The sequence below is a fragment of the Trichoderma camerunense genome (genome assembly GCF_050948025.1).
Source record: "Trichoderma camerunense strain CBS 138272 chromosome Unknown V8C40scaffold_2, whole genome shotgun sequence".
NCBI classification, from domain to species: Eukaryota; Fungi; Ascomycota; class Sordariomycetes; order Hypocreales; family Hypocreaceae; genus Trichoderma; species Trichoderma camerunense.
The window spans coordinates 2055287-2083117 of NW_028145368.1; the positions used below are offsets into that span (position 1 = coordinate 2055287).

General features: G+C 52.6%; 13 protein-coding genes across 13 annotated transcripts; 6 read left to right on the plus strand and 7 right to left on the minus strand.

Annotated features, from left to right (window-relative positions):
- Positions 1–259: 259 nt before the first annotated feature.
- Positions 260–707, minus strand: V8C40DRAFT_233480 (uncharacterized protein). Its single transcript, XM_083213371.1, has one exon. The coding sequence runs from the start codon at positions 522–524 to the stop codon at positions 306–308; it is 219 nt and encodes a 72-aa protein (XP_083078089.1). The 5' UTR covers positions 525–707; the 3' UTR covers positions 260–305.
- Positions 708–937: 230 nt separating this feature from the next.
- On the plus strand, positions 938–3235 carry V8C40DRAFT_282610 (uncharacterized protein; the record flags this gene model as incomplete). Its single annotated transcript, XM_083221819.1, has 4 exons — positions 938–1172; positions 1238–1640; positions 1697–2441; positions 2497–3235. Exons 1-4 carry the CDS (start codon positions 966–968, stop codon positions 3233–3235), a joined length of 2094 nt encoding a protein of 697 aa, XP_083078090.1. The 5' UTR covers positions 938–965.
- A 183-nt stretch (positions 3236–3418) lies between these two features.
- V8C40DRAFT_233481 (acyl-CoA N-acyltransferase) lies at positions 3419–4125 on the minus strand. The gene is made up of 2 exons (XM_083213372.1): positions 4103–4125; positions 3419–4050 (listed from the first exon to the last, which is right to left on the minus strand). The coding sequence occupies exon 2, from the start codon at positions 3983–3985 to the stop codon at positions 3473–3475; it is 513 nt and encodes a 170-aa protein (XP_083078091.1). The 5' UTR covers positions 3986–4050; positions 4103–4125; the 3' UTR covers positions 3419–3472.
- A 21-nt stretch (positions 4126–4146) lies between these two features.
- Positions 4147–7445, minus strand: V8C40DRAFT_233482 (mannosyl-oligosaccharide glucosidase). Its single transcript, XM_083213373.1, has 3 exons — positions 7048–7445; positions 5017–6983; positions 4147–4938 (listed from the first exon to the last, which is right to left on the minus strand). Exons 1-3 carry the CDS (start codon positions 7277–7279, stop codon positions 4693–4695), a joined length of 2445 nt encoding a protein of 814 aa, XP_083078092.1. The 5' UTR covers positions 7280–7445; the 3' UTR covers positions 4147–4692.
- Positions 4154–4665, minus strand: V8C40DRAFT_233484 (uncharacterized protein). The gene has a single exon (XM_083213374.1). The coding sequence runs from the start codon at positions 4582–4584 to the stop codon at positions 4246–4248; it is 339 nt and encodes a 112-aa protein (XP_083078093.1). The 5' UTR covers positions 4585–4665; the 3' UTR covers positions 4154–4245.
- Positions 7446–7556: 111 nt separating the features above from the next.
- On the plus strand, positions 7557–8771 carry V8C40DRAFT_100164 (SNUT3/LISCH7 family protein). Its single transcript, XM_083210658.1, has 2 exons — positions 7557–8027; positions 8099–8771. Exons 1-2 carry the CDS (start codon positions 7682–7684, stop codon positions 8518–8520), a joined length of 768 nt encoding a protein of 255 aa, XP_083078094.1. The 5' UTR covers positions 7557–7681; the 3' UTR covers positions 8521–8771.
- On the minus strand, positions 8735–14975 carry V8C40DRAFT_233488 (formin homology family protein). Its single transcript, XM_083213375.1, has 2 exons — positions 10988–14975; positions 8735–10920 (listed from the first exon to the last, which is right to left on the minus strand). The coding sequence occupies exons 1-2, from the start codon at positions 14643–14645 to the stop codon at positions 9242–9244; spliced, it is 5337 nt and encodes a 1778-aa protein (XP_083078095.1). The 5' UTR covers positions 14646–14975; the 3' UTR covers positions 8735–9241.
- A 679-nt stretch (positions 14976–15654) lies between these two features.
- On the plus strand, positions 15655–15971 carry V8C40DRAFT_233489 (uncharacterized protein). Its single transcript, XM_083213376.1, has one exon. It carries the CDS (start codon positions 15677–15679, stop codon positions 15893–15895), a length of 219 nt encoding a protein of 72 aa, XP_083078096.1. The 5' UTR covers positions 15655–15676; the 3' UTR covers positions 15896–15971.
- Positions 15972–16983: 1012 nt separating this feature from the next.
- V8C40DRAFT_100179 (uncharacterized protein) lies at positions 16984–17929 on the plus strand. The gene is made up of 3 exons (XM_083210659.1): positions 16984–17124; positions 17237–17586; positions 17657–17929. Exons 1-3 carry the CDS (start codon positions 17098–17100, stop codon positions 17703–17705), a joined length of 426 nt encoding a protein of 141 aa, XP_083078097.1. The 5' UTR covers positions 16984–17097; the 3' UTR covers positions 17706–17929.
- A 186-nt stretch (positions 17930–18115) lies between these two features.
- V8C40DRAFT_282612 (uncharacterized protein) lies at positions 18116–19130 on the minus strand (the record flags this gene model as incomplete). The annotated part of the gene is made up of 1 exon (XM_083221820.1): positions 18116–19130. The coding sequence occupies one exon, from the start codon at positions 19128–19130 to the stop codon at positions 18363–18365; it is 768 nt and encodes a 255-aa protein (XP_083078098.1). The 3' UTR covers positions 18116–18362.
- Positions 19131–19193: 63 nt separating this feature from the next.
- V8C40DRAFT_233494 (uncharacterized protein) lies at positions 19194–19730 on the plus strand. Its single transcript, XM_083213377.1, has one exon. The coding sequence runs from the start codon at positions 19253–19255 to the stop codon at positions 19535–19537; it is 285 nt and encodes a 94-aa protein (XP_083078099.1). The 5' UTR covers positions 19194–19252; the 3' UTR covers positions 19538–19730.
- A 190-nt stretch (positions 19731–19920) lies between these two features.
- V8C40DRAFT_233495 (checkpoint protein Hus1/Mec3) lies at positions 19921–21345 on the plus strand. Its single transcript, XM_083213378.1, has 4 exons — positions 19921–20005; positions 20081–20186; positions 20255–21092; positions 21151–21345. Exons 1-4 carry the CDS (start codon positions 19963–19965, stop codon positions 21175–21177), a joined length of 1014 nt encoding a protein of 337 aa, XP_083078100.1. The 5' UTR covers positions 19921–19962; the 3' UTR covers positions 21178–21345.
- On the minus strand, positions 21253–27535 carry V8C40DRAFT_233500 (Sec23-binding domain of Sec16-domain-containing protein). Its single transcript, XM_083213379.1, has 3 exons — positions 27412–27535; positions 22214–27285; positions 21253–22134 (listed from the first exon to the last, which is right to left on the minus strand). The coding sequence occupies exons 2-3, from the start codon at positions 27225–27227 to the stop codon at positions 21551–21553; spliced, it is 5598 nt and encodes a 1865-aa protein (XP_083078101.1). The 5' UTR covers positions 27228–27285; positions 27412–27535; the 3' UTR covers positions 21253–21550.
- Positions 27536–27831: the final 296 nt, after the last annotated feature.

A 27831-nucleotide genomic window follows, 5' to 3' on the forward strand; every position in this document is an offset into this window, starting at 1 on the left:
GCCCTGAACGGATTTGTGACTGATCATATGCCAGTTTATATAGGTGGTGGCTAGCACGCGATGAGACAAGATTTCGAGGGAACCAGGCACAAGACAGAAGAGCCTCAAATTACTTCTCGAGTAGATATACGGGGTAACTCGGGCACTGCCTCGTTGCTCGGCGAGTTACGAGTTACCGACCGTCTTCCGGTATGTCATTATCGACGTGTCGAGCTTCCTTGCATGACATGCATGCGACGAGAACGAAAGCCGAGTCATCCACCAAACAGAGCCCACTCGGTGTGAGTGCTTTGCAGTTTACATGTTCAGCCGCACTGATAAGTAGATGTGTTTGCCAACCAACATACATACATCATGCACTGCAACCTATAAGTCAAGAAAACATCATAAGCCACATAACGTATTGCGAATGCAATGTTGTGACACGTCAATAGCCCCCACCCCGGCCGGTGAATGAAGCCGCCTATTAAGAAAGGAATTTCCATCGTCATTGACACACTTCCTAAGAACTTCGCGATCCTCATTGGAAGCCTCGTGCACGCCTCCGGATAAAGGACAACAAATAGAATGCATGAGCGGTGATCGGGTTTCTTAGAAGCAATGCATCGGGAGTTGATTTGCTAGGCAATGCGAGGCAATGCCAGCTCACGGATCATATGATGAAAAAAAATTTGCTTCCCTCGCCCAGGCTTGAGCAACAACTTGATAGACGAGACGTCATCTAGACTGGGGTCGCTGAGGCTCAAAATTTCAGCCCAAAGGGTGACATCTGGTGTGGCCCAATGGGGAAGAAATTGTTTTGGGTGCAGCGGCTAATAATTTTTCGGTATACAAGTTATAAAAGCAGCTAGCCTGTTTCACAGGGATCTTTCTTATTAGAGTTGAGTTGGACGTCACTTCGTAACTTCATTTAATATCAAGCCACCGAAAACAAGCAGTATCGGCCTCACCGGAGCATTACAGCAATGGGCAGGCTTCAGGATGTGACCCGCTTCCTCTTGGCGGCTGGGGGTTCTGCCTCTACCGATGGCAAATCAACTCATCTCTTCCATGAGGTCAAGAATTCCCTGTTCATGGAAACATGGACGGGTTCGGAGCTTACCGACAGGGTAGAAGTGGTGACTGGTGTTAGGAGTGACACATCTGCACCTCTTGTGAACTTGCACTACAAGGTACCCACGGACCCTAAACCCTGACACACTTACACAAGAGAATTAATTATACTGCAAAAATATAGAGAATCTTTGTTGTGGACCAAACACACACCCTCAAATGCTTCACAGAGACCTCGAAAGCTGAGGATGAAGGCGATGATGAAGACGAAGAGGAAGAAGAAGACAGCCGCTGGGAGGACGAGGAGCTAGACGACTTGGACATCCGAGTTCACGACAAAAGCCAACTTGCCGTCGCCTGTGGTGAATTTACAATAGTGGTTTTCTACCAAAACCCCGATGGTACTATCGGCGCCATCGAAGATGATGGCAGCCTACATGGGTGGAAGATTGCCCAGCTCCCAAACGCTGAAGCTCTTCCTGGAACTCCCATGGCCAGCTTCCAAGCCAAAGACACCGTATACTTTGTTTATGTTGCTGCGGACCAAACATTTCGTTACTTGGAGCATAGTAACAATGAGTGGAAAGGTATGTAGTGCTACGTCTACAACCTCAAGGCTCAACGTCTCTGACTGTGGTATTAGACGCACCCTTTTCGAGTGCCAAGATAGACGGAGCTTCTGCCAAAATATCGCTTGCCGAAGACGAGAAAGCAGAGACTGATCCGAAACTCTTGATCTTTTGTCTCGCTGATAAGAAGCTGTCTACGATCAAACCGGGAAGCACCGAAGCAGAAACCTGGGGTACAGTGGAAGACGGAGTGTATAAGCCAACGTCTGATCAGGAGAATAACGGATCGCCGCAGGGAAGCATCCCGATTCCCTTCCACCCGGGGTCTCTCTTCATCTACTCGTCTGGTCCTCCTCCTCCACCGCCTCCTCCTGCTGTCCCTGCTTTTTTCCCTGTTGCTGCTCCTTTTGCTTCTCCTTTTGCTGCTCCTTTTACTGCTCCTTTTGCTTATTACGAAAACTTCGGCCAATTAAGCTTGCGGGATGATGCTATTGAATATCAACAGCCTCCTCCTTATGAATATCCCTATGATCGCTTCGATGGGCGTTATTATGACTCCCATGACGAAGCTCTTCATCGGCAATCTGCCCAGCGACCTGATCCGAGATTTGTTTCGCAGCCATCGCATGATCCTTCATGGCAGCCGCCTTACCAGCGCCCTCATCGCGCTCGTGATATGTACCAGCGGGATCCTTATTATCAAGATGGTTACCCGCCGGATCGTTACCCGCAGGACTATTACCAGCGGGATCCTTATCAACGAGATCTTTACGAGCGGGGTCCTTACCAGCGTGACCCTAACCAGCCTCCTCCTCAGGAGTTCTCACGCTCACGGCAACAGGATCCGTCACAAGAGCTCCCACGTCAACAACAGGTTCCTCTTCAAGAGCCCTCGCGACAGCAACAACAACAACAACAGCAACAACCCCCGCAGGAGCTCCAACGTCAACAACCTCCTCCTCAAGAGACTCAGCGTCAACAACAGGCTCCTCCCCAGGAGACTCAGCGACAACGGGAGCCGGTTCATCGCTCACCTACAGTTGAGGATGCAGAAGAAGAAGAAGATGATGATGACGACTCTTCTACCCGGCCTCAGGCTGGGACAGAGCCCCCACGCCCTCCTCAACCTAATCGTGAAGAGACTCAGCAACAACAACAGCGGCCACAAGGGCAACAAAGGCAACAACAACGACAACGGCCTCAGCGGCAACAGCAACGTCGTGCCGCTTCGCCCACCGTCAAGTCGGAGGATGAAGACATGGTGGAAGCCCCCCAGCAACGTCGCCACCAGACACAAGGCCGGCGTGCTCATCAAGCCCGCCGTCTCACCCCTGCGGACTCTCCGTTTGATGAAGATGAAGACGCATTCCTCCAAGAATTTCGGCGTTATCGTCGAGAAGCAATGGAGCGTGATCGCCAAGACGAACTTCTTCGGCGTGCTCATCAAGAAGAACCTCGGCATGCTCGCCAGGAAGAGCATCCGCGTGCTCGTCGCCCTCCTCCCCAACACCGTGGCTTCGACTATGAGCCTCACGATCCCCATTTCGGTCATGGATATGAAGATCATCATTCACCCTATCGACACGCTCCTCGCACCCGACCTGATCCTATAATTAAACTCAAAACCTACCACTACATTACTTCGATGCGATGTGAAAGATGCTATCGCCGCTACAGGAGAGTGAACAGAGGACTGCCCTTTGGACGTAGCCATGAGTGGGTTAAGAAATGCCGTTGCTAAGGTCTTCTAGCAACATACATCAGATTGACACAACAGATGGCAAGCATGGGATTCTTTCTTTTTCAAAACAACATCTGTTTACTGCGTTCTTCAATCTATCTAGTCTAGTTTAGTTTGTTGCTTTCAGTTCCTTGCGAAAATACACTCGTTCATAACCATCCTCAGTCCTCCTCCCCGTCTCCGCATACCCAAGCTTAGAATACAGCCCAATATTTTCATACATCTTGATATTCGTAAACAAAGCCATCGATCCTATGCCTTTCTCCCTCGCAACATCCTCCGCAAAATCCATAAGTACACGACCATAGCCTCGTCCCTGGGCCGCAGGCTCAACAACCAAATTGTTAACCATGACTGCATCTGCTTCAACATCTATACGCAGAACAATAGAACCGACAATTTTGACGACTTTTTCATCAGAAGTAGATTCTAGGACATAAATATCGCGAGTGTTGAGCAACTCGTTGTAATCGGCCACCATAGGCGCGGGGGGTTTCCCTATGCGTTCGATATATTTGGAGTAGCTGGCGTTGACTATGGCTTGTATGGAGGGCACATCTTCAGCCGTGGCTCTTCTGATGCTGAGGCCATTCTGTAGAGCTTTTTGAGAGAGCACAGCCATTGGTTGTGATATAATTTGGGTTTAAAATACACAAGTTGTATTGTTGGTGAGGAAGTGATTCATGTCTTAGTTGAAGTTAGTTGATTGGATCGACTTTATACGGTGCACTACTCATACACGTCCTAAAACCGGCACAAGCCTGACTCATACTTTACAACGTCCTCCTTACATGTATTCTCCATCTCTCAAGTGACAACAACATCGCCAACTTTTTTTTATTCACAGATGATCGTGAATTGTAGTCTTTCTTCTTGCTCGCTTTACCACACAACACAAGACATGTCGTTGAATTGAGTCAGCACACAGGATCCAACGGTCCTGCGAACCGCTGTCAGAAGACCAGCCAAAAGCATCCCGCGCGAACCACTGAGAGATGCGAACCCGCCGATAGCTTCGGCACACGACATTTCGCCAATCTCACCTTGACTAGTCATGGGATACGTGTAGAGCTGCAGAACGATATGCGTGCACTTTACGGGGGTTGAAAAAATTGCGGCCTGAGCGTCACAGGTGCCACGTAGCCCAAGCAAGCCATGCCAATGGCATCCGCCGGATTTGCTGCCTCGTTTTCGGCCCAACCAGCCCAACCAGGGTTGCATCCATGCATCTGAACCAATCTCTTCTATTGCAGTACTCTATCTTGGCAAAGTCTGGGCTACCCTCTGGGCTATCCTCTAAGGCATCAAACTCTAAAAAAAATTTCATCCTCACAGCTCATCCCTAATAGGCGCCGCCTCATCCAACGGCGCCATGGCCATAATCTTCACCACCAAGCTCGTCCATCCAGTGAAATGCTGCGTGCGCTGGCCAGCGCCTGTCTCGGGGTTGTACTGCTCCCAAGCGAAGCCGGTATCCTCCCAGCTCTTGAATACAGTGTCGACCAGATTCGTGCGCAGCTTGTTGTACAAGCCCCGAGCCTTGCCTTGGAAGGGACCCTCCTGGGTAGCGATTCTCTGTGGATTGAGTTAGCTTCAAAATCTTGGGCTGCTGGTGCAAGTTGTCCATCGTGACAGCAAATTTGTGAGACTTACGTGGAGTTGTGTCAAGGCCATGTAGTTGATGGGCATCCATACTGGGCTGCGCCAGTAGTTCTCTTCCGTTCCGTAGAGCGGATCTTGCTTGCTCAAGCTGCGTAGACCATGAGGACTGAACAGGTGACTCTCATCGCCCACGAGGTCAAGAATCTTGCCCAACTTAGCATCGTCAGGCTTCATCAACCCGACCAAAAATGGGAACAGCGAGATGTATCCCTTGTGGCACACGAGAGCATGCTCCTCATACTCATCAATAGTGGCATCGCAGTAACAGCCATCCTTCTCAGACCAGTGGAGGTCGTCTAGGTTACGCTCAATGGCAAATAGATTCTTCTTGAGCTCGGCAATCTCATCCGCAATGCCCAACGCATCCGCAATGTTGATGAGTGACTTGGTCATGAAGCCCACCCACGACATGAGATCCACATGGAGCTCACCCGGGTGCGGCGGCTGCGGTCGAGGGTAATCATCCAGACCGCTGGTAAGGCAATGCGTCTCGGACCGGCCCTTCCACCTATAAGCCTCCTTGGAAGAGAAGGCCTCCCGGTCATATGCCTTAATGTTACCCTTCTGCGTCTTGCGGAACCAATCGTATTGTCGTCGAAGAAGTGGATAAATCTTGCGGAGGAAATCGCCACCCAGCTCCAGATTATCCAGATGAGCATTATACAAGGTCTGCCCTTGAGATAGTGTCTCCTTCTCGGCAGGCGCGCTTCCGTTGGCACCACGAAGGCGCTCCATAAAGTCCTCAATGATCAAAAATAGGGTCGGTGGGTTGGCGTAGTGAGGGTATTGGACCTGGAATTCCGCTGGCACTTTGCTTCTGGCCTCTGGGCCAAGAATCTGCTCACGGGGGATCCATCCATCGCTGTCCATGGTGTTATACCAGCTTTTGACAACCTCGAGCGTCAAGTCAATATCCCAGTCGGCAATTGGAATGAGATGGAATCCCTCGTCCCAGAAGAATCCGCGAGGGAAGAATGGTCGCGAAGGAACACTCGTAAATAGCTCATATGGGCCTTCTAGTTGCTGAGCCTTGCGTGCTCGGGCTTCGGCTGTATCGTCCCAGAAGCCTTCGTTCTCTTCCTCGTACTCATCCGCATAAGACCGGTCAATCAGTTGATGTCCTTGGAAGTATCCAATGCCTCCAATCAAGTTGGAAAACATGCTCTTGCCGAATTTTTGGTACTTGTCGGTGTTGTAAGGTGCCTTCAAATCAAAGACGCTTGAGAAACGCTGTGCAAAAGCCTCCGAAGTCTCTTTAATCTCTCGGGTGACGTCTTGGCTTGTCAATTCCTTGCCAGCCGAGGCTGATGAGAAGATGACGTCGAATTCAAATGATCCTTCAAACACTTTCTGAATGAGGTGGACGTTACCACCACCGGCCTGGGGCTTGAGTCGGTAGATTTGCCATGGGGGAGGCAAAGTTTCGTCAGTGTATTGTTGTTGAACCTCCTGGATGGATTCCTGCAGCTGCTGGAACACTGCAGGTTTTGCCTGCCAGATATGTTCGCCAGGGAGGACGAGGCTTCGTACCACGGTCCTATCTCCTCGCCGTGAAGCGGATATCTCATGATCAGATTCCGGATGGTTGCCGGATCCCTCAGTAATCACAACGGTGTAATCGCCCAAGGCACCGGAGCTTCCTTTCAAGGTAACATCGCCTTCGAATCCCAGTCCATCACCGTCCTCACCCTGGACCTCGAGATCTCCGAGACCTTCTTGGGCAATGTAGTAATGCACCAGATACTTGGTGTCGTCGGGTGTATCATCACGGACAGTTCCCTTGATTCTCGCAGCCCAGCTGCCACCATGGTTTCCTCCGGGAACCTTGATGAAGGAAGTGGTGATGTCAATGCCGTTGCCTTCGTCGTGAATTGTCTGAACGCCACCAGTCCGTGCATCGTACTCATCCCAACCATATCCATGAATGTCCTGGCCCTGCTCACAGGTGTAGCGGAACACTGCCATTATATTAGCATCAGATTCATAAAGACAATCGCCATCTCACTCAATCCTCTCACATACACTGCTGAATATCCATGTACGTCTCAGCTCTCCCCCACATCAAGCCCGTCCACAGGCCCTGGGGCATCCTCGGCCTCACTCCAAAATAGAGATTTGGCTTGTAAGGGCCCCATAGCAAGCTCTGGTTGTTCAGACGGCCAATTTCGTTAATCAGGACGGTTTCGCTCCCCGTAGCTGAGGCACCAACCGCCAGCGCGGCCGCAGAGGCCAGCAGTTGGGCAAACTTGGCCATTTTTGCCCAATTTCTTCTTTTTTTCTCTACAGAGCTCAGCTCTATGTAAAGAAAATCACCAGGAGTCTCTCCTCATCCAATGGAGAGAAAAAGGCCAAGTCAGAATTGGCTGTCGATCAGAAACAGTTTCCAGGATGCAATGAACACGGTGGTGCTGCTAGAGGTCACTGCAAGGCTGAGGAGCTACTCGTGCCAAGTGGCCAATCAAGCCGCCGGCATAGGCTACAAGCCACACAAGCCACAGTTGCTAGTCCTTTTACCCCTGCCATTGTGTTCAGCCTTGACCCAAAAGTACAAGTCCAAATAATTCTAGAAACTTCAAGCTCAAACGTCATAGCCTCCTCGCCGTTGTGTATCCTCCAACTTCTCAATTACCGCAGTTTCAAAACATATTCTTCCATCATGAACGACTCACGCCGCTCCAGGCGGCCCGACAGCCGTCAGATGTGGGATGATTCAGACCGTCGCGACAGAAACCCTCCCCGAGACCGCGAGCGCGAGCGCGGCTGGGACAATCGAGACCGAGAGAGAGATCGTGGCCGAGGAGGAGATCGCAGAGGCTACCGGTCGCGGTCGCGGGAACGACGTGATAATCAGAGAGATCGCTCAATGTCGCCGGATAAGCACCGACGAGACCGCGGGGGAGACAGAAATCGAGGTGGCCGAGACCGTCGCCCAGGACGAGATGGAGATAGGCGGGACAGCCCTCGTCGGCAGGACGATTGGGATGATCGCGATGACAAACGATGTAAGCACATAGACAAGGAACACCATCTTCAAACTACTAGTATCCTCTCGCTAACATACATCGGCAAAAAGCAGCAAAACATCGCGACGACCGTCGCCGCTCACCATCCCCTTCCCACTCCGCCCTGCCCACCCGCCCCCATCCAGAAAACACCTCCCGCAAATCCCAGCCCAACATCAAAGTCAAATCCGACAAGCGCAGCCCCTCACCCCCTCGCCGCGACCGAGACCGCAGCAGCAGACGAGACGCATCTCCCTCGCCGGTGAGAATGGAGCAGGACGAGTACGACGACGACATCGAGGTCGAGGGCCAGGACGACGACGACGTGGCCGCCATGCAGGCCATGATGGGCTTCGGCGGCTTCGGCACCACAAAGGGGAAGAAAGTCGCGGGCAACAACGCCGGCGGCGTGCGCAAGGAGAAGAAGTCGGAGTATCGACAGTACATGAATCGGCAGGGAGGATTCAACAGGCCTCTCAGCCCGTCGCGATAAAGAGGCGTCTTTCTCCTATATGAAAAAAGAGAGGGCGCTTTTGGAGGATGGAATATATCGGATTATCAAAGCTTTATTTTTTGTTTACCCTTTTCTTATGTAACGATATCCATGATGGCATAGCACTCGGGGTCTTTTTTTTTTCTTTCTGGGGTTCAATCTTTATCGTTTACTTTACTACAGAATGTTGTATCAAAAAAGAATAAATCATATGGTGTATATTACTTGAGCAGACTTCCTCCCGTCTACGTGATAACGCTGTACATGCGACTACCGCTAATATGCTGCACTATTATGTATACAATTATTTCCTCAACTTCAATAAACCTAGAGCTTATCCACATCCGCAAAAGGGAATAATAACACAGAAGAATTAAGACCACACCAACAACAACAACCATACCCTCAAACAGACAGCCCAGACGCAGAAAGACAACAGTAGCATAACGTCTATATCCAACGAACCAAATTCGCCAGCTCTCTTCCAGATCAAAAAAAGAAATGAATCAAAAAGACGGTCAAAAAAAGAACGAAAGGAGACGTCTTCTCTTCTCGCCTCTTGCGGCTGTTGCAGTTGTTGTAAACATTAAGTTTGTATGTACTTGTTGGCAGGTATATATGTGTATATATATGCTGATCCATGGTTCTTGTTTCATGGTGAATTTTTTTCTTTCTTTCTTGGTTCTCTAGAAAATACATGGTGATGATGTTTGTGTGACAATTACTCCTGTATCTTCTCGGATTCCTCCAGCCTGCCGTCTTGGCCAGCGTTTTCTTCCTCCTTCGCATCTGCCTTTACTTCCGGTGTCGTCGGCGTTGTAGCCTCCTCCTTTTGCTTGGGTACGTCAAGTGTTGGCGTGGGTGGGATATCCTCTGATACCGATAAAATAGAAGACTCATCCTTAGCTCCGTCTACTGTGCTGGAGGCCCTCTCTCTCCGTCTTCTTCTCGCTCTCCGTTCTTCCTCTGCCGTCTGCCTCCTCGCCTTTCTCATCGTCTCTCTCCTCTCGACATCCCCCTCGTCGTTTCCATTGCCTCCCTGCATATCTTGTAGTAGCGCCGCTGCTCGGTCAGCCAGATCATCCTCCTTATTGCCATCTCGCGAGGGAGGGGGCAGCGAAACGGGCGTTTGCGAATCTCCGTCTTCGTCAATTGTTGGCTCAGACTTGGAGAAGTTGGTCTCGATGTCTGGTATCTCGTCGAGATCGTTTATTTGCTGCCCAGAGGCCACACGGACCTGGTGACGATCCTTCAAGCGGGCACGGCGGCGACGGTCTCTCTGGTCCCGTGCCTGCGGTGCGGCTGCTCGAAGTCTCTCGAGCAGTGAGTCCATGGCGCCAGTGCTCGATGGCGATGCAGGTCCATTGTCTGCCAAGAGACTGGCCGCTTTCGTCTGCGCATGCTTGCGCTTCATGGAGGCTTCGTTGCGCTTCCTTGTCTCCTCCAACAAAACGTTCTTCTCGCGCGACTTCTTCCATTCCTGCAAAAAGCCGGCTAGCTTGGTGAAGAAATCCCTACGAGAATTCTCGTCTGCGGGATCTTCTCCGTAGAACAACATAATGTCCTTGTAAGTCTTCATCATCTCCTCCAAGTAGACTTGCATCTGCTCCGCCTTCCTTCTCGCCTCCTTCATCACTCGCTGAACGACTTGGCCGACGCGATCCTGGGGGTGGAACTTCTTGGGGTCGCTCAAGTTACCATTGTCCAGGGACATTTGCACATTCTTCACGTTGGCAATGTAGTTCTTGGCGTCGGCTTGAAGCTGTTCAATGTTAATCTTTTGTGCCGTTATGACACCAGTAATGTCGTCGGCGAAGCTCTCCCACTCAGGATACTGGTTTCGAACAATACGCTCCACAAGATCGGCCAGCGTCGATTCGTTCTTGTCATCCTTGACCATGCCCAGTCTAGCGAGCGAGCTGAGCTTGAAACCGCGCGCTTGTTTGTTGGCATCGTTCATGTAGTTTCCAATGTCCAAGATGAGACCAAGGACATTCATAAGTGCGACCGAATCTCTCAATGACTCAGAGACAGCGACAACGTCCTGCATCTTCGCACTGATCTCGTCGTAATCCGATTCGAAACTCTGCGTCAGGGCAAGCGCCCTCATTCTGCTCTTCCAGTAATGATGAAGTTCAAATGCCGTATACAGATACATCTGATCCTGTCGCGTGAGCTCTTCGGGATCCTGTTCACGCGTTTGGTTCTTGGCGTCTGGCCCTGTCAAGTCAGTACTATAGGGTGCCATTTGCTTGGCGACGTTGTCGTTGATGTTGCACATGTCGTCCTTTGACAAGAAGTCCATGATACCCTGGTTTGTGATGATGATGTCGTCGCAATGGATAATCATCTGCACAATCTTTTCAACCGAGTACTGAGAGAACTTGGCAAAAGCGATTTCTAGAAATTCACATGTTAGCTCAACATTACCAAAGGTGCAACGGGAGTCTCCAAACAACCAACATACCAAATGCTTTCCGAAGGTCGGACGATATAAGCTGTTTCTTATCATCTTTCTTGGCGCCAGATCCACCAATCTTCTTGATTTCTTTGGCCACGAAAAGCTTCTCGACTTCATCCAAGATTCCTCTGCGGCTGAGCTCGTTGTATTTCTGTTCTCGTTCCTCGGCAGAGGGGGCGTGAGCAGCCCAGTGACTGGTCTCAGGGGTATCAACCTTCTCCCAGTGAAGAGCCTTGAGTTTCTTCTTAGGCCGCATCACTGGCAAGCCAACAGAAGGCGAGGCGGAGAAGGCGGGTGTCTGAGGCAAGTAGTGACCGGAGATAGCGCCAGGCATGCCAGGAGGCGGCGGTGGAGGCGGTGCCATACCTCCGACACCAGGCATGGGCGGCGGTGGAGGGGGAGGTGGTGGCATTCCCATACCGGGCATAGGGGGCGGAGGTGGAGGAGGTGGAGGAACCGGAAACGCGCCCGGCATCGGCGGAGGGGGAGGCGGAGGCGGGGGAGGTGGAACTCCGGGAAGTTGACCGGGCATCGGGGGAGGAGGCGGAGGCGGAGGCGGCGGGGGTCCTCCGGCAGCGGTGACCTCGACCTTGGGGGCCTCGCCTTCTGCTGGAGTAATGGGGGAGGACGACTCCATGCTAGGGTGGGATGGGCCTGTAGTTGCGCCCTCGTCGGCTTCGGAATCGCTGCCCTCGTATTTCTTGACCTTGGAACCGATCTCGCCGAGAAGCTGTGCCTGCTGCTTTGCATCGACAACTGGTCGTCTCATCTCGATGATTCTCGGGCGCTCGATAACCACACCCTCCTCATCCATCTCGACATCATCTTCGTCAATAGCATGCTGCTCGAGCTTGGCCGGTCGCTTGGACGCTCTCCGACCACGATGGATGGTTCCGAGAACACTGTTAGTGAAGTCGCGAGGTGGCGTGCCGCCACCAGGGGGGGTGCCTGGTTCCCCGTCGCCATCCATGGCTTCTCTGAGGGCACGGAGGCGATCGGAGGGACCATCTGAGTCTCCCCAAATTCTGCCTTCCAGCTTATACTGGGTCTTTTGTCGCTCCAGCTGCTTCTGCAGACGCTCCATGAGGCGTTCGCGGTCAAGAATACCTTGCATCTGAGCTGAGCTGGTTTCTTTGCCGGGCTTGCCACTGCTGGCCTTAACAGCATTAGATGCTGCAATGTCCTGGGCATCTCGCAGCATCAGATACAGCTCTCTTGTCTCAAGCTCATAGCGCTGCGCTTCCTTGGCTCGGACGCTTTGAATGTTATTTAATTCGCCTTTGAGGCCGTCTGCCTGGCGCCTCTGAGCCTCAATGAACCGAGACTGTTCGTCTAGCTGCCTCTGCAATTTGGCCACGAGGCCATCGGCTCCGAGCTCCAACTTTGCCTTCATCTCATCTCGCTCTGCCATGGCGGCCTCGGCAATCTGTCGGGACTCCAACGCCTCATCGAGTGCCTGCCGAGCTTCAGAATCGGTATGCAGCTTGTCCAGCAGACTCTGAACCGTGAAGTTGAGACTCTGCTTGAGGTCCATATTGGGTAGGCGTCGGTCCATGGCCACATAGCTGAGCATCGAATCGACGAGCTGAAACATGCGTAGTCGCTCTTCACCATCGTTGGCTCGGATGAGCATGAGGTGCTGAAGCGCGGATACGAAATAGTCATGCGTCTTGGTTCCGTGTAGCTGCTGTTGGATCGTGTCTGCGATTTGAATCGGGTCGGTCAAGTCCTTGGCATCTCCCTCGATATTATCCTTCACACTGCTGTTCTCACGCTCGAGCATATCCTCATAATCAATGGCCTCGTTGGTGCGGAACCGATCAATCTGCTTGTCTAGTAGTTCGTACTGAAACCCCTCCATCTTAGTCAAGATCCTCTTGATGCCACAGGCGTGGAACTGGGCTCGAATGTGAACCCTCATCTGGAGGTCCTTTTCCGGTGCGTCGATGATCATGTTGACTAGAATCAGGGTGGCAACCGCGTATTCCATCAGTAGGTTCTCCATTCCGATGCCTCCCGTACGAAGCTCATCGCTAGCACCCACAAGACTGCCCATCTTTCCTCGCCCATCGACGGTGACTTCCACCAACCGCATCCAGGCGTCGAATCTCCCATTCTCGCCCACTTGAGTCTTGACTTCGTCTAGAGCCTGAATCACTTTCAAGTGTCCTTCGCCGTGAGTGCCCCAGGTGCAGAGGAAGGTCAGAATTTCGCTGACGAGCTTGCGCGTGGTAAGTCGAGATGAAATAAGGCAACTGGCCAAGGCCAGGAGGACCTTTGACTGCATCAAAGCATCGTCGGCGCCGAATTTGTTGTTCATCAAGGCCTTAAGACACTTGACAATGTCGTATTCGCGATCCAGATTCTTCTCGGTCTGTGCAGAGATCGCCCCAGAAGCTGGCCCTCCGTTGACATTTTTCCTGTTGATCTTGAGCAGCAATGTTACCAGAGCCACTTGACCTTGACATTCGACGAATCGTTTCACCCAGCCAATCTGCTGTGTTCTCAAGTTGACTTCGAGAGACCCCATACCCTTCGCATCCAGCTTATCCTCCATGACCCTCCTGACATACCACTCGGGGGTTCCCTCCTCATCAGAATAGGTGGTTACGTCGGGTGTGGCATACTGATTGGCCCTGGCGGTCTGCTTTCGTTTCTGCTCTCCTTGCCACTCCGTCAGACGGTCCTGGTGCAGCAATGTCCACTTCTTCTCTGCGGGGTAGGCGGTCATCTGTCTCCTGGCTTGCTCGGGAAGGTTGTGCCATCCTCGCTTCTGCATGAGCTGCATAAACATCTGCTCGACAACGTAGTTATCATCAGGCTTGGGGAAGTAGAAACCATCGTGAGCGGTCGGGCCGTAGGCGCTCATCTTGGTTAATCGGTGAGACTCGCGGGGCGAGTGAGGCTGGTGATGTGAGCTCAAAGGCGGCGAGGGCGCAAGCGTTGTGTGTGAGGAGCGGGCGGATGCCGGATTCAGGTAGCCCTGGCCAGATCCGTAGGGGTTATTGAAGCTCTCGCCTGAAGACCGTCCATAGTGAGGGTTCTGATAAGAGTCGTACCGCACGGGATACGAGCCGTTGGTCGCGGAGCTGGACGTGCTCCCGCGAGCCGGGCCGCCTCCAGGCACAGCTCCGACAGCAGGCCCGGGGCCCCATTGCTGGTACTGGGCCTGCTTGCCGGTGGTGGCCATGGTGATGTTGTTGATGGACATGTTGGACGAGGTGCCCGGGCGCGCCGAGGTGTGGGGGTGGGAGGAAGACATGGCGGACGGGTCGATGGACGGATACTGGTGGTAATCGAAGCCGCTGAGGTTGAGCTGATGAGGCACAGGTTCGCGGCGCCCTGGTACGTTGTCGGGCTTGGGGATGAACTCGTGTGCGGCTGGCGAGCGGGAGCCTGGCGGGACGTCGTAGGGGATGGACGTGATCACACCCGCCATCTGGTTGATGCCAGCATCAGGAGAACTGGGTTGGTCGATCGAAATCGACGACGACTCCCGCTTGTGGCGCGAGGAGCGCGAAGAAATTATGGACGCCGTTTCGAACTGATCTGAGGAGCTCTTGGGATCGATGTCGGTGTAGCGCTTGTCGGCGCGGTGCTTGCCTCTGGAGAAGAGGGATCTGCCGCCAGAAGACTGCCTTGACTTATCGGCAGCGGACGACATGATAATTGATCGTGGAGAGAAGTGGGTAGGCGAAACACGTAACGGCAGCGGAGTGCGAGCCCTGGACCGCTCGCATGATGGAGGCCTAATTTGCTAGCAAGATGGACAGGGCTGGGCCTGCAGTGGGGGGAGGGGGGGAGAGGGGGTTTTCTGGCGGATATTTTTTCTTTTCAGGTTGTTTTCTTTCTTTCTTCGTTTCTTCTGTTGTTCTAGTCGTCCCTTTCACGGGCTGTATTGCCTTTGTCGTCTCGCGTCTCCCGCGCTGGCTACTGCTGTTTCGCGGACGGTCTTTTCGCAAACGCTGCTGAAGATCCAAAGACGGACGAGGTTTTGGAGCAAGGCTGAGATACAGAAGACGGGGCCGCTGAAGGGCTCGAGAAAGTGGTTAGTGATAGGGGGCGGGGGCCGTAGAAGGATGCACGCACACACACCAGACTACAACTGAGACCAGGGGTGGGTGGGATTGGATTGATTTCTGTGGTTTTTGTTCGGCGTGTAGTTTTATCGACGACGGCTAAATTCCGTACCGACTTCTAACTGTAGGAGCTACTGTGCTGCTTTCAGCGTCGCCCTCTGTACTCGTATGCGCTTTGGATGCCGTTCTGGTACTGGCCTCGGAAGACGACGAGCGAATGGATGCAGGTGAGTTCAAGACGAAAAAGGGCCCCTGACCAAGTCGCATCACAGGGGAGGCCCAGGGTCGGCCACTTTTAGGCTCGGTCAGTGGCGAAGCCTCTGTAGCTCTTTTTGGCCGCCGCAGCGCTAGCAGCGGGACTGATGGGCTAGCTGGGATGCCCGACGGCGCTGAACATTCAACGGAGCGCACAGGCGTCGAGGCCATTGGGTGCCGTGCAGGCGCTGACTTCAGTTGATAGTGGCCCCTAAACCACTGGCGCCGTAGCCTTGAACGGGCCTAATTGGGTCTTGCGTGCATGTGGATCACTGGCATTTGGGCAATCGAAGATGATCCACAATCGACGACAGGCGGGAAATGAGACAAGGGGGGGTTCTGTTCTGGTTGGCTTGAGGAAATGATGGCATTGTGCGATGGGTTGGGTTATTTTTGTTTTATTTTTTCCGCATCTCTTTTGTTAAGGTGCTGGCTCTTGACCAATGCGGCATATACTTGTACTGATGTACTTGATGATGCGCATGTGCCCAGGTCAGTCAGGATTATGTCATGCCGATGTGTCGCATCAATTGCAAAGCCTCCTTCGAAACAGCCTCGGTACCTCACTAGGAGGTATTAGAGCGACTTCAAAGCCGCATATAGATTCAAATGCTTTAGTCATATGGCTGGCGCATTGATTCTTCTTCTTATTCCTGCTATATACCCGTACTTGCTCTGGCAGGTATTATGGATGAAACACCTCATAATGACGGACGCTACCGATAGATGACACGGTAGTACTCGTACCAAGCTTCCGATACTACCTGACAGCTCGGGAATAGGGAGTTGGCGTGCCCAAATCTGTAACAATCTAATAAACGGCAGAGCAGATGGGCAATTAAAGATCACGCGTTGGGACCCCCCGTCATGGCAGTGGGGAAGAAAAAGGCCGTGGTCCATGCCACATCTAGAAGCAGTCCCTGGAAGCTTCCAGCTAAAGTCCGATACCCTTTGTTCTTGAGCAAATGGCTGTAGGTCCGGAGTACAGAGTACTTGCAAGCTGCCCGAAGTTGTGATATCCGCGTCCTGGCATATGGGTCGTTGATCTCTCACATCTTGGTATCTCGGACCCAGGGCAGCATCCCTTGCGTGCTTATACTCTTGGCGAAGGTATCAGGCAAGTATACTCCGTATATCCCATGGAAGTCTTCATTTATATCTGTGCTGTAAAACCCTTACTTTGCCGATAAGAAAAAGGAACGATATGCCATTTGCCCAAGTTGCCTGGATCTATCATCAAGACTACCGCACATACTACCTCCCAAATATGTACCTTAGTCATATCTACATAATCCCGATACCTCAAATGACTGTACATTCAGTCCATGGGTAACTGTACCTATATCACTTGCAATCCCGTCATCATCCATCAATTCAATAAATCCCCCCTTCCCTAAACCGCCTAGCCTCCAGCGGTGGCCCGGCCCTGCAAGTGCTCAACTGCTGGTCGCCGGGCTCTTTAGCGTCTCCGGGGTACGTACTTGCAGGCAGCCTGCCTGTACATGTCCAAGTACCAAGTACCGAGTACTCAGAACTCAATGTCAAAGCCATCATTCAACTGAGCCTCAGCCATCGCCATCCCAACAGTCGTCAGCTCGAATCTTAAAGACCCCCCTTACAAAGCGCATTCAGCTGGCTTTGCTCCATGGCTAGGTAGGGGTCGGCCCTGTCGCCCTATCGTCAGCATCACCTCGACGAGCACGGCGGCCACCCGCAGCCGGCGACACATCATCGCATCACCTGTAACAAAAGGGAAGAAAAGAGACACACATCAAAGACAAGATGGGTGACGCACTAGCCGGTATCAAAGTAAGCCTCACCCTCCCGAGAAACAAACCAAAAAAAGAACAATCGACGAATAGCTCGAAATCCCGCCTTGAATGCGCCCGCGACTAACGCGCCGCGTGCCGCAAAACCACAGATACTCGTCATCCCCGCCGTCATCTCGCTCATCCTCTTCCTCCTCCTCACCTTCGTCGTCGTGCCCTGCTGGCGCCGCTACCGCGCTAGATACAGCCAGTATCTGCCCATCGACGCAATATCAGAGCACACAACCTCCTGGCGCTACCGTATCACCAACCGCATCGTCCGCATCGCCAGCCTCCCCTTCCGATGGCGGCGAGATAGGGACATCGCCATGGCCGGCGGCATTCCAGATCGCGACCTCGAGGAGGGCGAGGAGCTGGAGGACATTGACGAGGACATTGCTCAGGTGCTCGATGCCCTGGCCCGGTCCAGACGGCCGGACAACGAGAGACGCCTAAGCCGGGAGTAAGTCCCTTGGCGGCCATATGCATTTTGTTTTCGTTCTGTGCTTCGTGCCAGGCTGACTGTATATAAGGTTAGAGGAGGGATTTATAGACGACAGCAGCGATTCAGACTCGGATTAACACGAAAGTTTGCTGAAGAGATGGACAAAAGAGAAGCGCAAGGGAAACATGTCATTATAATACATCTAGAGATATCACGCCATCTTCTGGCAATCAAGGGGTTTACCTGCTCCAAAGGCATAATCGAAGGCCGAAAGGGCCCATACAATCACCAGGGCACTACTGGCGACTCATCCAAGACGGCCTCGTACCGAGTGTGCTTCAAGAGTAAAGACACACGAGAAGCCTCACATACCATCTGCCTGACGTTTCGACACTGGGTATAAGTTGGCGCCAAATGCGATTGACGATTCAGCACAGTCGGATAATAGCCGCTTCCTTGTATTTCTATTAGATATGTATAACACCATCTATCGACTTTAGTAGAAAAGACCTGCTTATGCTGTCCCCCAAACACTCCATACTATAGCAAAACGCTCGCTCCGCTCTTCAATGTAGAAAATCCACATGCTGTCCTCTGGGTATCTTGTGGCCGGTCTGAAGCTCGAAAAGAGACGAAATCATGGCGTGTCGCTGAAACTGGCTGTGCAAACTGAAAAGACAAAACCAAAGAGAATGAACATCCCTGAACGCCGCCGCTATGCGCTTCGTCGCTATCCTAGACGTGAATAATGTACCGCCATCGGAATTGAAGAGTTTCTCAACCTTGAGATACCTTTAATTCCCCATCTTTCTCGACATGTTTAAGACGTGATCCCACTGATCCTGGGTGTAATGGGCCGTTCCTCCGCCACAACGCCTGCATATATACATGACGTTTGAACCGTCGGTTACATATCCCCCTCCTACAAATACCACGGGTCTATTGGCTGGATCCCTCCCCAAAGAAGCTCCTGTAGGTGCACGTACGGGTGAATCACCCACCGGGCTACCAGGCTGTGTTATGGGAGTTGCAACATTGGGAAGGCTGGATCGTATCGAGTCGTCCGAACGTGTTCCCGAACTCTCATCGCTATCTGCGAGGCTCCTCCGTGGTCTGACAAAGGGGTTATCAAAATTGGGAGGGAGAGCCTGGATGATATCACCCATCTCTTCCTGGTCGTCATATACAAGATGCTCGGCTGGGATCCCAAGAGTTGTTCCTGTTGGAGATCCCGGGGGAGTGAACTCTTCTTGGGCCCTAATGGTGAGTTGGTGGTGCGAAAATTCGGAGGAAGCAGTCCTACGAAGACGAACGCGAACGCCTTCAACCGGCGAGAATGACGCGTAAGGACCATGAAGCGAATCTGCAGGCCAAGGGTGTGTTTCTTGCCTGATGGTGCGCCTGACCATGATTTCCTTGCGGCTGGCTTCCAAGTGACTGAACAAGTTTTCCCTGCGACTGGATTTAAGATTTTGCTGAGTCGCATCGCGGTTTCTCCCCAGACGCATCCATGATGTAGCGATATGGTCCCTGACGGATCGGCCGAAGTCCCTGATCCTCATTGCTGCCTTTTCCAATTGCTGGCTGGCGGAAACGATTGTGTGGTATTGTCCAGAGCGAGATTGGAGATGCATACCGGATATACAGTTTGTTGTATGATACAAATAAGAGATGGCTGTTTGGAATGAAAGTGTGGTCATGTTTGTATGAATGCGTTACTGGATGTCAAGTCGAGAAGTTTCCGGGTGGCAGATGCGGCGTGTTTGGCCAGTCTATGCATATCATGTTTCTCTCTATCTATTTCATAGATGTAGCTGCCCCCTTGGTGGCAATCTTGGCTGTCCAGTTCTATCATGGTAAGCTCGACTTTGTGTGTGTTGACACTCCAGGGGATTACTATGGATTGGCGGTTTCCTTCTTGATAGCGTTGGTACTTGCCTTGAATGACAGTTCCTCTCTTATTGAATGATCCTAAGAAGTTGTTTACTTAAGATAAGGCAGCTTTTGCTACGATCATCTGCTTAGAGTGGAAGGTTGAGGTTGACGTCTCTTCGACGTGATAAAAGGTGACTCTGCATGCATATATCGTTGAAGTTTAGCAGCACCAGTCTCTTCATGTGCTTTGAAACGCTAGATCCGTTAAATTCTATAATTTGGCATTACTATAATTCCACATCAGTCTATTTCATTTTGCAAGTCCAGAATCATAAAGACGTCGTCCATACTCACTCAATGGATGAACAGGTCGATGCGCAGTCCTACTGTAGGCAGGTCCAGCCACTGTAGCGCTCGTTCCCCCCCACTAACACCAGCCGGATCAGCAGCAACCGCAACTTTTAACTTCAACCGTGAACTTATCCATCTTCACGCCGCATTCAACGACATTCCCCCAAGATGCGATTCCACAGCGATTTGAAAAACATTCGCACATTTGCCAGTGAGTCTATCCTCATTACAGTAATCCCATCGTCATCGTAAATGAATTCAACTAACCGGCTTCACCCTCACAAAGAACTCACGGCCGCATTCTCCGCCTTGGAGAAGCTGGTATGGCTGCGCCTGAGCGATGACACGGCGCATTTCACCGTCGTGCCAGACACAGGATCACAAATCTGGTCGTAAGACATCACCTTCATTGTTTCTCTTCTGCGTTTTTGACTGAAATGCCAACCTGTTTCTGTCGAAGGGCGCTGCCAATGGACTTCCTCTTCGAAAACTGCACCATACAGTCGGCAGAGCCAGGCAACACCATCAACCTGGAACTTTCCCTGCAGCCGCTCCATCGCGCCCTCAAATCCGCCCAGAACAGCATCTCAGCTTCTCTGCGCCTCACCAAGAAGAAGGGCGTGCCCGTGCTGTCCATGACCATCACTACTACCACATCCAGGCCGTCCCACGGAAATGCACCTGCGCCTTCCAGACCATCTCACGACGATCCCTTTGGCGACGACGATGACTTTTCGTCAGCCCATCTCGAGACTTCTCTACGGAGAGAGCACGAGAAGATCATCACCCAGGATATTCCCATCCGAGTGCTCCATCCAGACACCGTTGCATCGACCGTCCAGCCCGTGCTGCAAGAGCCTGACGTGCACATTCAGCTGCCGCCCCTCCTCCAGCTAAAGTCCATCTCGGACCGCTTCACCAAGCTCGCCCTCGCTTCCAACGGCTCCAACAAATCTCCCAGGCTCGAAATCAGCGCAAACATGCACGGCGGGCTGCGCGTGCGCATCGCCACCGAGACGGCGGACATCTCCAGCGCCTGGACGGATCTCGATAACCCGGAGCTAGATCCGGCCCAGCTCAGGGTCCCCATCGAGGATCACCCTAGTACTAAGTTTCGCGATCGTGGACCTGACTCTTGGGCTTCGATTTATGTGGACGGGAAGGACTGGAGTAGAGTCCTTAGTGCAGGTCGACTTGAGGGGAGGGTCATTGCATGCTTCTGCCACAATCATTCTTTGGTCTTGTACGTCTACATACCTCATTACGATGATGCAGGCGGGGACGATGCAGTCCTAACGGTAAGTTTTGCTGTCTCCTATTTCATGTCGTTATATATATGCTAACCCTCAACCTTAGTATCATGTCCAAGCATACACTGCATAAGGTAGCTGATGAATGGCGACGCTATAAACAGGCGCAAAGGTATTCAGGGGATTTCACGGCGTACTTCAAAAGATAGGGGATCAAATGCTGTTTTTTTATTTTTGCTAGTCTCATCCAAGATATCCAAAAATGTTGCGTAGTCATGTATATCTACATCAGTCATCCTCTCGTTCTCTCATGCCATCATTCCCCCGTTCCAAAACTTCGTCTCAAGTAAAAACATAAACCCCAGCCAACAATTATTACAGTACCATGACGTCCAACCCTATAATACAATACTACCACCGGCTGTTGTTGATAAAGAAACAGATTCTGTACTCAATGCAAGATGAAGAATGAAAGAAACACTGGACATTCTATAAGTTTGCTGTTTTCACTTGGCCATGACATCAACATAACGCCCAGCCTTCCTAGCCTTCTTCTGCCCTGGTTTGCGAGGTCCAGCGCTTAACAGGTCATCGATGCTGCTGGCATTGCTCATGCTCGTAGTAGGTCTGCTAGAGGGCTTGCTATCGGTGCTCGCGCCAGACATGGACCGCAGCATTGGCGGCGCGCTAAGACTCTCCTGCGACGGAGCTCTGTTGAGCACCGCCGGCGGAGCCAGAGTTCCAAAGCCAGATGACGGAGGAACGCTGGATCGGCCCTGCGCAGGAGGCGGCGTAAACTGCCTGAGCGGAGGAGTTCCGCTGACGGATCGGGGACTGCTGCTGGCCTTGGGGGGCGGGGGAGTGGCCGACTTTGCTTCGACCTGCTCGGCTCCGGGCTTCTTGTTGACCCATCGCTTGAGCTCAGGGTCATATACGAAGCTGCTTGCTTCACCGAGCTTGGCCTTGATAGGTTTACCGGGTGAAGAAGATGAAGCCTCTCCAGGGCTTCCGGCTTCCTTTTTGCTGCCTCCAAACCAGCTGGAGAAACCCCATCCTTTCTTGGCCTGCGCAGCTTCGGCGGCGCGTCTCGCTGTTAATAGTTAGCACAAGTGGTTTTTTCATAAACTATCACAAAAGAATGGAATGATGAGAGGAACAAAGACACTTACCATCTTCTTCTGCGGCCTTGCGGAACATCTCTTCATTCTCACGATCCTTTTCCGCCTTGGATTTCTCCTTAGACTGAGGGGCGGGGAAATCATCGTCATCGTCATCCATGAAACTCTTCTTCTTAGGCTTGGGTTCATCGTCGTCTTCTTGCGTAGATGGCCCAACTCCGGGATCGTACGACGGCGGCTCATACCCATAAGGCTGGAATGACGGAGGCTCATAGCCGCTTGATGGAGGTTCATAACTGTTTGATGGAGCTCCAGTTACGCCATCATTTTTGTCTTCAGGTTCCAATGAAGATGTGTTTGTTGGAGGTTCATATCCATAGGAAATAGGCTGGTATCCTTGGGTAGAGGGACCTGTCGTTGATCCTTCAGAGAGCGGCTGCGATGAGGCTGATTCTTGATGTCCGTATGGCTGATATCCGGGGTACCCTTCATTTTTAAGAATAGGAGTCATTGGCTGGAAACCAAGGCCTGATGATGCAAATCCATTGCTGTGAGGTGGAGAGCCAGCAAGAGAGGGGGAAACACCGTATGTGCTAGTATTGTACTCGTTCGAGTTCCGTCCACCCTGAGGGAATGACGCCGACACCGGTGGTGATTCGGCGCCATACGTAGGCTGAGAGGTGGCAGGGGCATATCGAGACAACGCTGACGACAGGGCTGATGTTGCGGCGGGAGCGCCAGCCCCAGGGTAGCTGGGGGAGCTGATGCCCAAAGTGTCAAAATTGGAAACAGATGGAGAGCGGCTCATTGATGGGGTTCCAATGCGGGCAAATGGGCCGCTTTCCTCATTTGGCGTTCCGTTGGTGCCATCAGGTTCGTCCCCAGCGACAAACTTGTTGAATCTGTTCCACATGCTGTCTGACACCTTGTTCATGGTAGGCTTGGACATCCATGAGGAGGATTCTTCCTTTGGTGCCTGTTTCAAGCGTATCATGAAGTCGTCGACAGCCGCTTCCAGCAGCTGGTGGTGATAGGGCGACCTCTTTGTCTGAGAAGATATCGCCGTAAGAATGGCATCGCAATACTGAAGAGCCCTGTCCCTGAAGCCATATTCAGCCAATGTGATGGCGTGGTGAAGTTTATAGGCTGCCAGGTGAGGAGCGCCAGCGGCTGCTGAAGCGGCGCCTGAAAGAGAAAGGCCGTACTCGTAAACCTCGCTGAGTTGTAGAGCTTCCGTATCCTTGGCGATTTGGTGCGAGTTCTGGCGATGGTCTGATCCCAACAAGACAAAATCGACGTTTGGATCATCGAAACCACCATACACAGATATCTGCCTGCTGAACATGAAACAGATGTGAGCTGCTTCAGCTCTTCCGTAGCTAGATAGCAGCTTGCCCAACGCATTCAGCCCGCGAATGTCATCGGCACTGCGATTGCTCAAAACGAGAGTCAAAGTCTCCCTCCACTTATCCAAACCTTCCATAGAGTCCTTGGCCGGCTGGGAAGATGATCCCGTTGAGACCAGCTGCAAGCCAGCACGGGCATGCACGGGAACTAGCTCATCAACACAATCGTCATAATTACCAGATAAGATTTTGTATAGAGCTGCAAGAGACTCATTGTTCTGGCCAGGGTGGTTGACTTCCTTGCGGACAAACTCCTGCGCAACACGCTTGTACAGGTCGGGCGAGACCGTGTGGGAAATGAGCATGGCGTGGCCCCATAAACGCTTGTCGACCGCGGTCCAGACAGCAGTTTCACGGTCACCTTTGAGAAGGGAATGGCGAATTTGTTCCATGGTAGCAGAATCGGCGCCATCGGCCTGCATTGACGTCAATGAAGTGCCATTGATACTGATGGTTGGATCGGTCGGAAATAGAGCATCGTTTTCCGCAGTTGGCGTAATAGTCCCAGGGGAGAGAACGTCTCGGACGACCTTCTCCGCTGCAGGGTTGCCTTCCAGCACACCGTCATACTCGACAAAGACGCGGAGTATCCTCCACAGCAACAGGCGTTCAATGGCCCGTTTCGCCTCGTAAGAAAGCTGTGGGTGGAAGGACACGTCTGGCAATTCCTTTGCTAAGCTTTCGATTCCAGCACTGAGCCACGCAAGCACCTCTTTCTTCTTCGATTTGCCCTTTAGTGGGCCAGGGAACTTAGCCAGGCGATCCTGCAAAGACTCAATATCCTTGATATTCCGCACCCTGACTTCTCCTGGAGATCGCAACATGGACGGTGTCGTTTGGTTCATGACATATCTCGGAATGCTTTTGGGGAAAGAAGTAACTACTGTTCCGCCAACTCCCCAAGAAATAATAGGAACACCTTGCCATCTCTGGAGAGGGTCCTGTTCTCGTCCATCGGTGGGAGCAATCATGCTCATAGCCTGATATGTAGAGCGAGGCTGGGTGATCGGCGCATATGCAGTTTTGGTAGCTGGAGGAGACGCAGGCGAATGCGAAGATGAAGGTCGGCGAGCGTGCTCTAAGGGCTTCGGGCCATACGGGCCACCTCGAGTAGCCCCAGGAGATTGCGTCTGAGCTCGCGGGGGTGGAACAAAACCTGGTTGCGTTGAAGGCAGACCGCTAGGTATGTAACCGGAGCCTGGCCTTTTAGGGGGTGATAAGGTAGCCTGAGCTGAAGGAGTGGGCAAGGGCGGTGGCGAACGGGTCGCACTGAGAGATTGGTCGTCTTCCTCCTCAACCTCGCGGGTGGGAGGGAGAGAGGCAACACGGGTCAGTCTCGGTTCGTACGAGGAACTAGCTCGTCGCTCAGTGTGAACAACTTCTCCATTAACACCATGTGGCTTGTCACTGCTAATCTCGAAATGTGCCAACGGGCTAGAGGTCCGCGGAAGGTGAGGTAGGACTGCCTGAGGTGGTGTGGCCGAGACGGCGGGAGTATATGCAGCAGTTGGATGGGATGCAGGTGGTGCTGGAGAATACCGGCTGGCCGGTGGTGGCGCACTTTGGCTGGCAGCTCCCTGGGGAGGAGGAGCTGGGGAGTATCTAGATGCGTTGGCGGCCGGTGAAGGCAGAGGGCCACTTGGCGATTGAAGGGGCGCATAAGGGCTGACTCGCTCAGGAGCCACAAGATTCACCTTGGCGACCGAACTTGGAGGAGCAGCAGGCGGAATCTGGGTTGCCATGGGAGGACTCAGGGGAGACGGCCCATGGGGGGAGGTTGCAAGCGCATATGGGTTGGGGGAAATAGCTCGGGTGCTCTGTCTAGAGATCGAACGCGGCCTGGGTGCAGTCGGCAAGTCCTCGAAGAAACCTGACGACTTGTGCCGCATAAGAGGCGATTTCTGAATACCGCCTGGAGGCGCCGTCTCAGTCGCGCTCATGCTGGCGCTTCGCGGTGGGGGTGGAGGCTGCAGTGAAGCATTGTTGTCCAGTTGTAGCTGCTGCAGACTGGCCCGTTTCCTAGGCTTCACGGTAGAAGTAACCAAATCTGATGGGAGATCATAAGGTGACGAATAGCCTCCCTTGGACTTGTCGGCAAAGCTCTGGGCTCTAGGCGAATCTGACATCTGTTGCGCGGGAAGATGAGGAGGAGCTTGGCCGTATTGCGGCGCAGCTTGGAATGCCGGCACCTGGGGGGAGGGTACGCCATAAAACGACGGCTGTGATGGCGTCGTAACAGGTGTATAGGCAGAAGCGGCGGATGTCGACCGCTGCTGAGTAGGTGCGTATGTAGTAGGCGCAAAAGCAGGTGTTGACACCACGCTACTAGCTTGTGAGCTCAGCGGCGCGGTCTGAGTTGGCGGTGGTGCATCATCAAGATCATCCAGAAGGCCTTCATCATCGCTGCCCAAGAATGCAGCAGCATCCACCTCTTCGTTGTCTTCTGCCGTCGAGTTTTCAATAAGGAAATCATCACCATCATCATCGCTAGCGAAGGCTTGTTCCCACTTTGACGAAAGATCCTGGTTTGAAGGAGCTCCTGTTTCGTTCGTGTTGCCAAGTCCTTCGAGCGGATTTGGCTTCTCAATCTCATGACCACGCGGCGAGATAAGGTCTTCTTCATCCCACTCAGGGGTCTCCTCAAGCGTGGGTTGGTGAGAGAAAGGCTCTACGCTGGCAGCTGCCAAGACTTGCATCGTCGATTTCCGCTGCAACGACGGGATTTCATCTCCTTTGTTCGCAGCATCTTCCTCAGACTGGTTGATTTGGGTGAAGAAGTCGTCATCCTCGTTATCATCGTCAAAAGAGGGGATATGGGCATTTTCGCCACTGGCCGCAGCATCAGGTTCGACGTGCGAATGAGGTATCAGTGGAACTCCCTCCTCGAATCGCGCTTCAGATTCTGCATCCTCCGACCATTGTATATCTCCTCCAATGGATCTAGACGGCGCATGTCCGCGCTGTGGATCTTTCGCAGGCTCGGATGTCGAATCCAAGGCGACCTGATGTTGCGCATCGGCTTGATACTCTTCTTCTTCAACATGGACATCCCTCTCTGTCTCTTCTAGCACATCAAGCGCCTGATTCGATGGCAGATGTACATCATCGATACGCTCCGGGTCCTCCGCCATCAGAGGCACGACAGGGAAAGAATTCGTTCTGTCGGATGGGGACATGAATTTGAAGGGATCTGTGTCGGTCCTTGAGAGGGTCCACTCGGTTTCGTCGTTATCGCTAAAACTGACTTCGTGAGAGGTCCGAGCAAAGGACATGGAGCTTGAATGCTGCGCAGTACGGGTTGTGGTCGCAGCCGCATCTCCATTGGCATCTCCTTCTTTTTCTGCCACGGGCTCCAAAGGCTCTGCGGTGGTCTCAGCAGCTCCTTGGTGCGGCTCGGGGTCCTCCGAAGCTAGCCCAGCATCGTCCTCAACATCGCCACCAAGAGAATAAGCCTGGTCTTCGGTATCGCGCCCGCCCTCATGATGATCCAATCCCACCGGCTCTTCTTCTTCAGGCGTCAGGTCATGGCCTTGGGCCTCGGACAAAGGCTCCGCAGATGCTGCTAGTATTGTGTGGTCGTCGTGGTCTGCTGGAACATCATGTATGCTATTTGGCATCAGTGCCGGATTCCATGATGAGGTGAGCGGCTCGCTGGCCATGATCAATTGAACGCCGAAAGGAACAGCTCCTCGCGAGCAAGGCGCGAATCGGAAGCTTCTGCACAGGCCAAGGATTGTTAGCAAGCGAAGCGAAGAAGATGGAGACGCAAGCCTAGGTTCGGATATCGGAGCTGTCTAGAGTGCTCGCGAAGGCAAAGGCACAAGCAAAAGCAGCAGTAGGTACCTTGTACAGGAATGAATCTAGGAAAGAGATGATGGACGGTTTAGACGGAGATCATGATCGGTAGCAAGGGCAACATATAAACCGCAGAACGGATATCAGATGGAGAAGACAAGGGCCAGTTGGCACGTAATGCTTGAGAGAATCAGGAGTAGAAGCCACTGAGCACGGGCGTACTATGTACAGGTACTAACCTTGAACCTTTGCGCTAGCGGAAGCGTGGGAAAATACCTGACAGAGGTACTCGCGCGGGTGGTGCAATGTGTTCCTTGCCTCTTGGTACAGTAGTGGTCTACTAACGTCACATTCCCGCCGAGACAAATGGACGACGCGGTGGGCTGCCGGGGCTTAGCCGGCGCAACATCCCACCTTCGCCAGCGTCGCGAGGAATGTTTGCTTGCTTTAATCAAAGATCCCATGATA

Coding starts and splice junctions, on each gene's coding strand:
- V8C40DRAFT_233480 (XM_083213371.1), bottom strand. CDS start 524: ATGAGGATCGCGAAGTTCTTAGGAAGTGTGTCAATGACGATGGAAATT.
- V8C40DRAFT_233481 (XM_083213372.1), bottom strand. CDS start 3,985: ATGGCTGTGCTCTCTCAAAAAGCTCTACAGAATGGCCTCAGCATCAGA.
- V8C40DRAFT_233484 (XM_083213374.1), bottom strand. CDS start 4,584: ATGCAACCCTGGTTGGGCTGGTTGGGCCGAAAACGAGGCAGCAAATCC.
- V8C40DRAFT_233482 (XM_083213373.1), bottom strand. CDS start 7,279: ATGGCCAAGTTTGCCCAACTGCTGGCCTCTGCGGCCGCGCTGGCGGTT. Junction 6,984..7,047: donor GTACATGGATATTCAGCAGT/GTATGTGAGAGG, acceptor ATATAATGGCAG/TGTTCCGCTACACCTGTGAG. Junction 4,939..5,016: donor TGGCCTTGACACAACTCCAC/GTAAGTCTCACA, acceptor CTCAATCCACAG/AGAATCGCTACCCAGGAGGG.
- V8C40DRAFT_100164 (XM_083210658.1), top strand. CDS start 7,682: ATGAACGACTCACGCCGCTCCAGGCGGCCCGACAGCCGTCAGATGTGG. Junction 8,028..8,098: donor TGATCGCGATGACAAACGAT/GTAAGCACATAG, acceptor ATCGGCAAAAAG/CAGCAAAACATCGCGACGAC.
- V8C40DRAFT_233488 (XM_083213375.1), bottom strand. CDS start 14,645: ATGTCGTCCGCTGCCGATAAGTCAAGGCAGTCTTCTGGCGGCAGATCC. Junction 10,921..10,987: donor CGACCTTCGGAAAGCATTTG/GTATGTTGGTTG, acceptor GTGAATTTCTAG/AAATCGCTTTTGCCAAGTTC.
- V8C40DRAFT_233489 (XM_083213376.1), top strand. CDS start 15,677: ATGATGGCATTGTGCGATGGGTTGGGTTATTTTTGTTTTATTTTTTCC.
- V8C40DRAFT_100179 (XM_083210659.1), top strand. CDS start 17,098: ATGGGTGACGCACTAGCCGGTATCAAA. Junction 17,125..17,236: donor ACGCACTAGCCGGTATCAAA/GTAAGCCTCACC, acceptor GCAAAACCACAG/ATACTCGTCATCCCCGCCGT. Junction 17,587..17,656: donor GAGAGACGCCTAAGCCGGGA/GTAAGTCCCTTG, acceptor ACTGTATATAAG/GTTAGAGGAGGGATTTATAG.
- V8C40DRAFT_233494 (XM_083213377.1), top strand. CDS start 19,253: ATGAAAGTGTGGTCATGTTTGTATGAATGCGTTACTGGATGTCAAGTC.
- V8C40DRAFT_233495 (XM_083213378.1), top strand. CDS start 19,963: ATGCGATTCCACAGCGATTTGAAAAACATTCGCACATTTGCCA. Junction 20,006..20,080: donor AAACATTCGCACATTTGCCA/GTGAGTCTATCC, acceptor ACCCTCACAAAG/AACTCACGGCCGCATTCTCC. Junction 20,187..20,254: donor ACAGGATCACAAATCTGGTC/GTAAGACATCAC, acceptor TTTCTGTCGAAG/GGCGCTGCCAATGGACTTCC.
- V8C40DRAFT_233500 (XM_083213379.1), bottom strand. CDS start 27,227: ATGGCCAGCGAGCCGCTCACCTCATCATGGAATCCGGCACTGATGCCA. Junction 22,135..22,213: donor CAAGGCCGCAGAAGAAGATG/GTAAGTGTCTTT, acceptor AACTATTAACAG/CGAGACGCGCCGCCGAAGCT.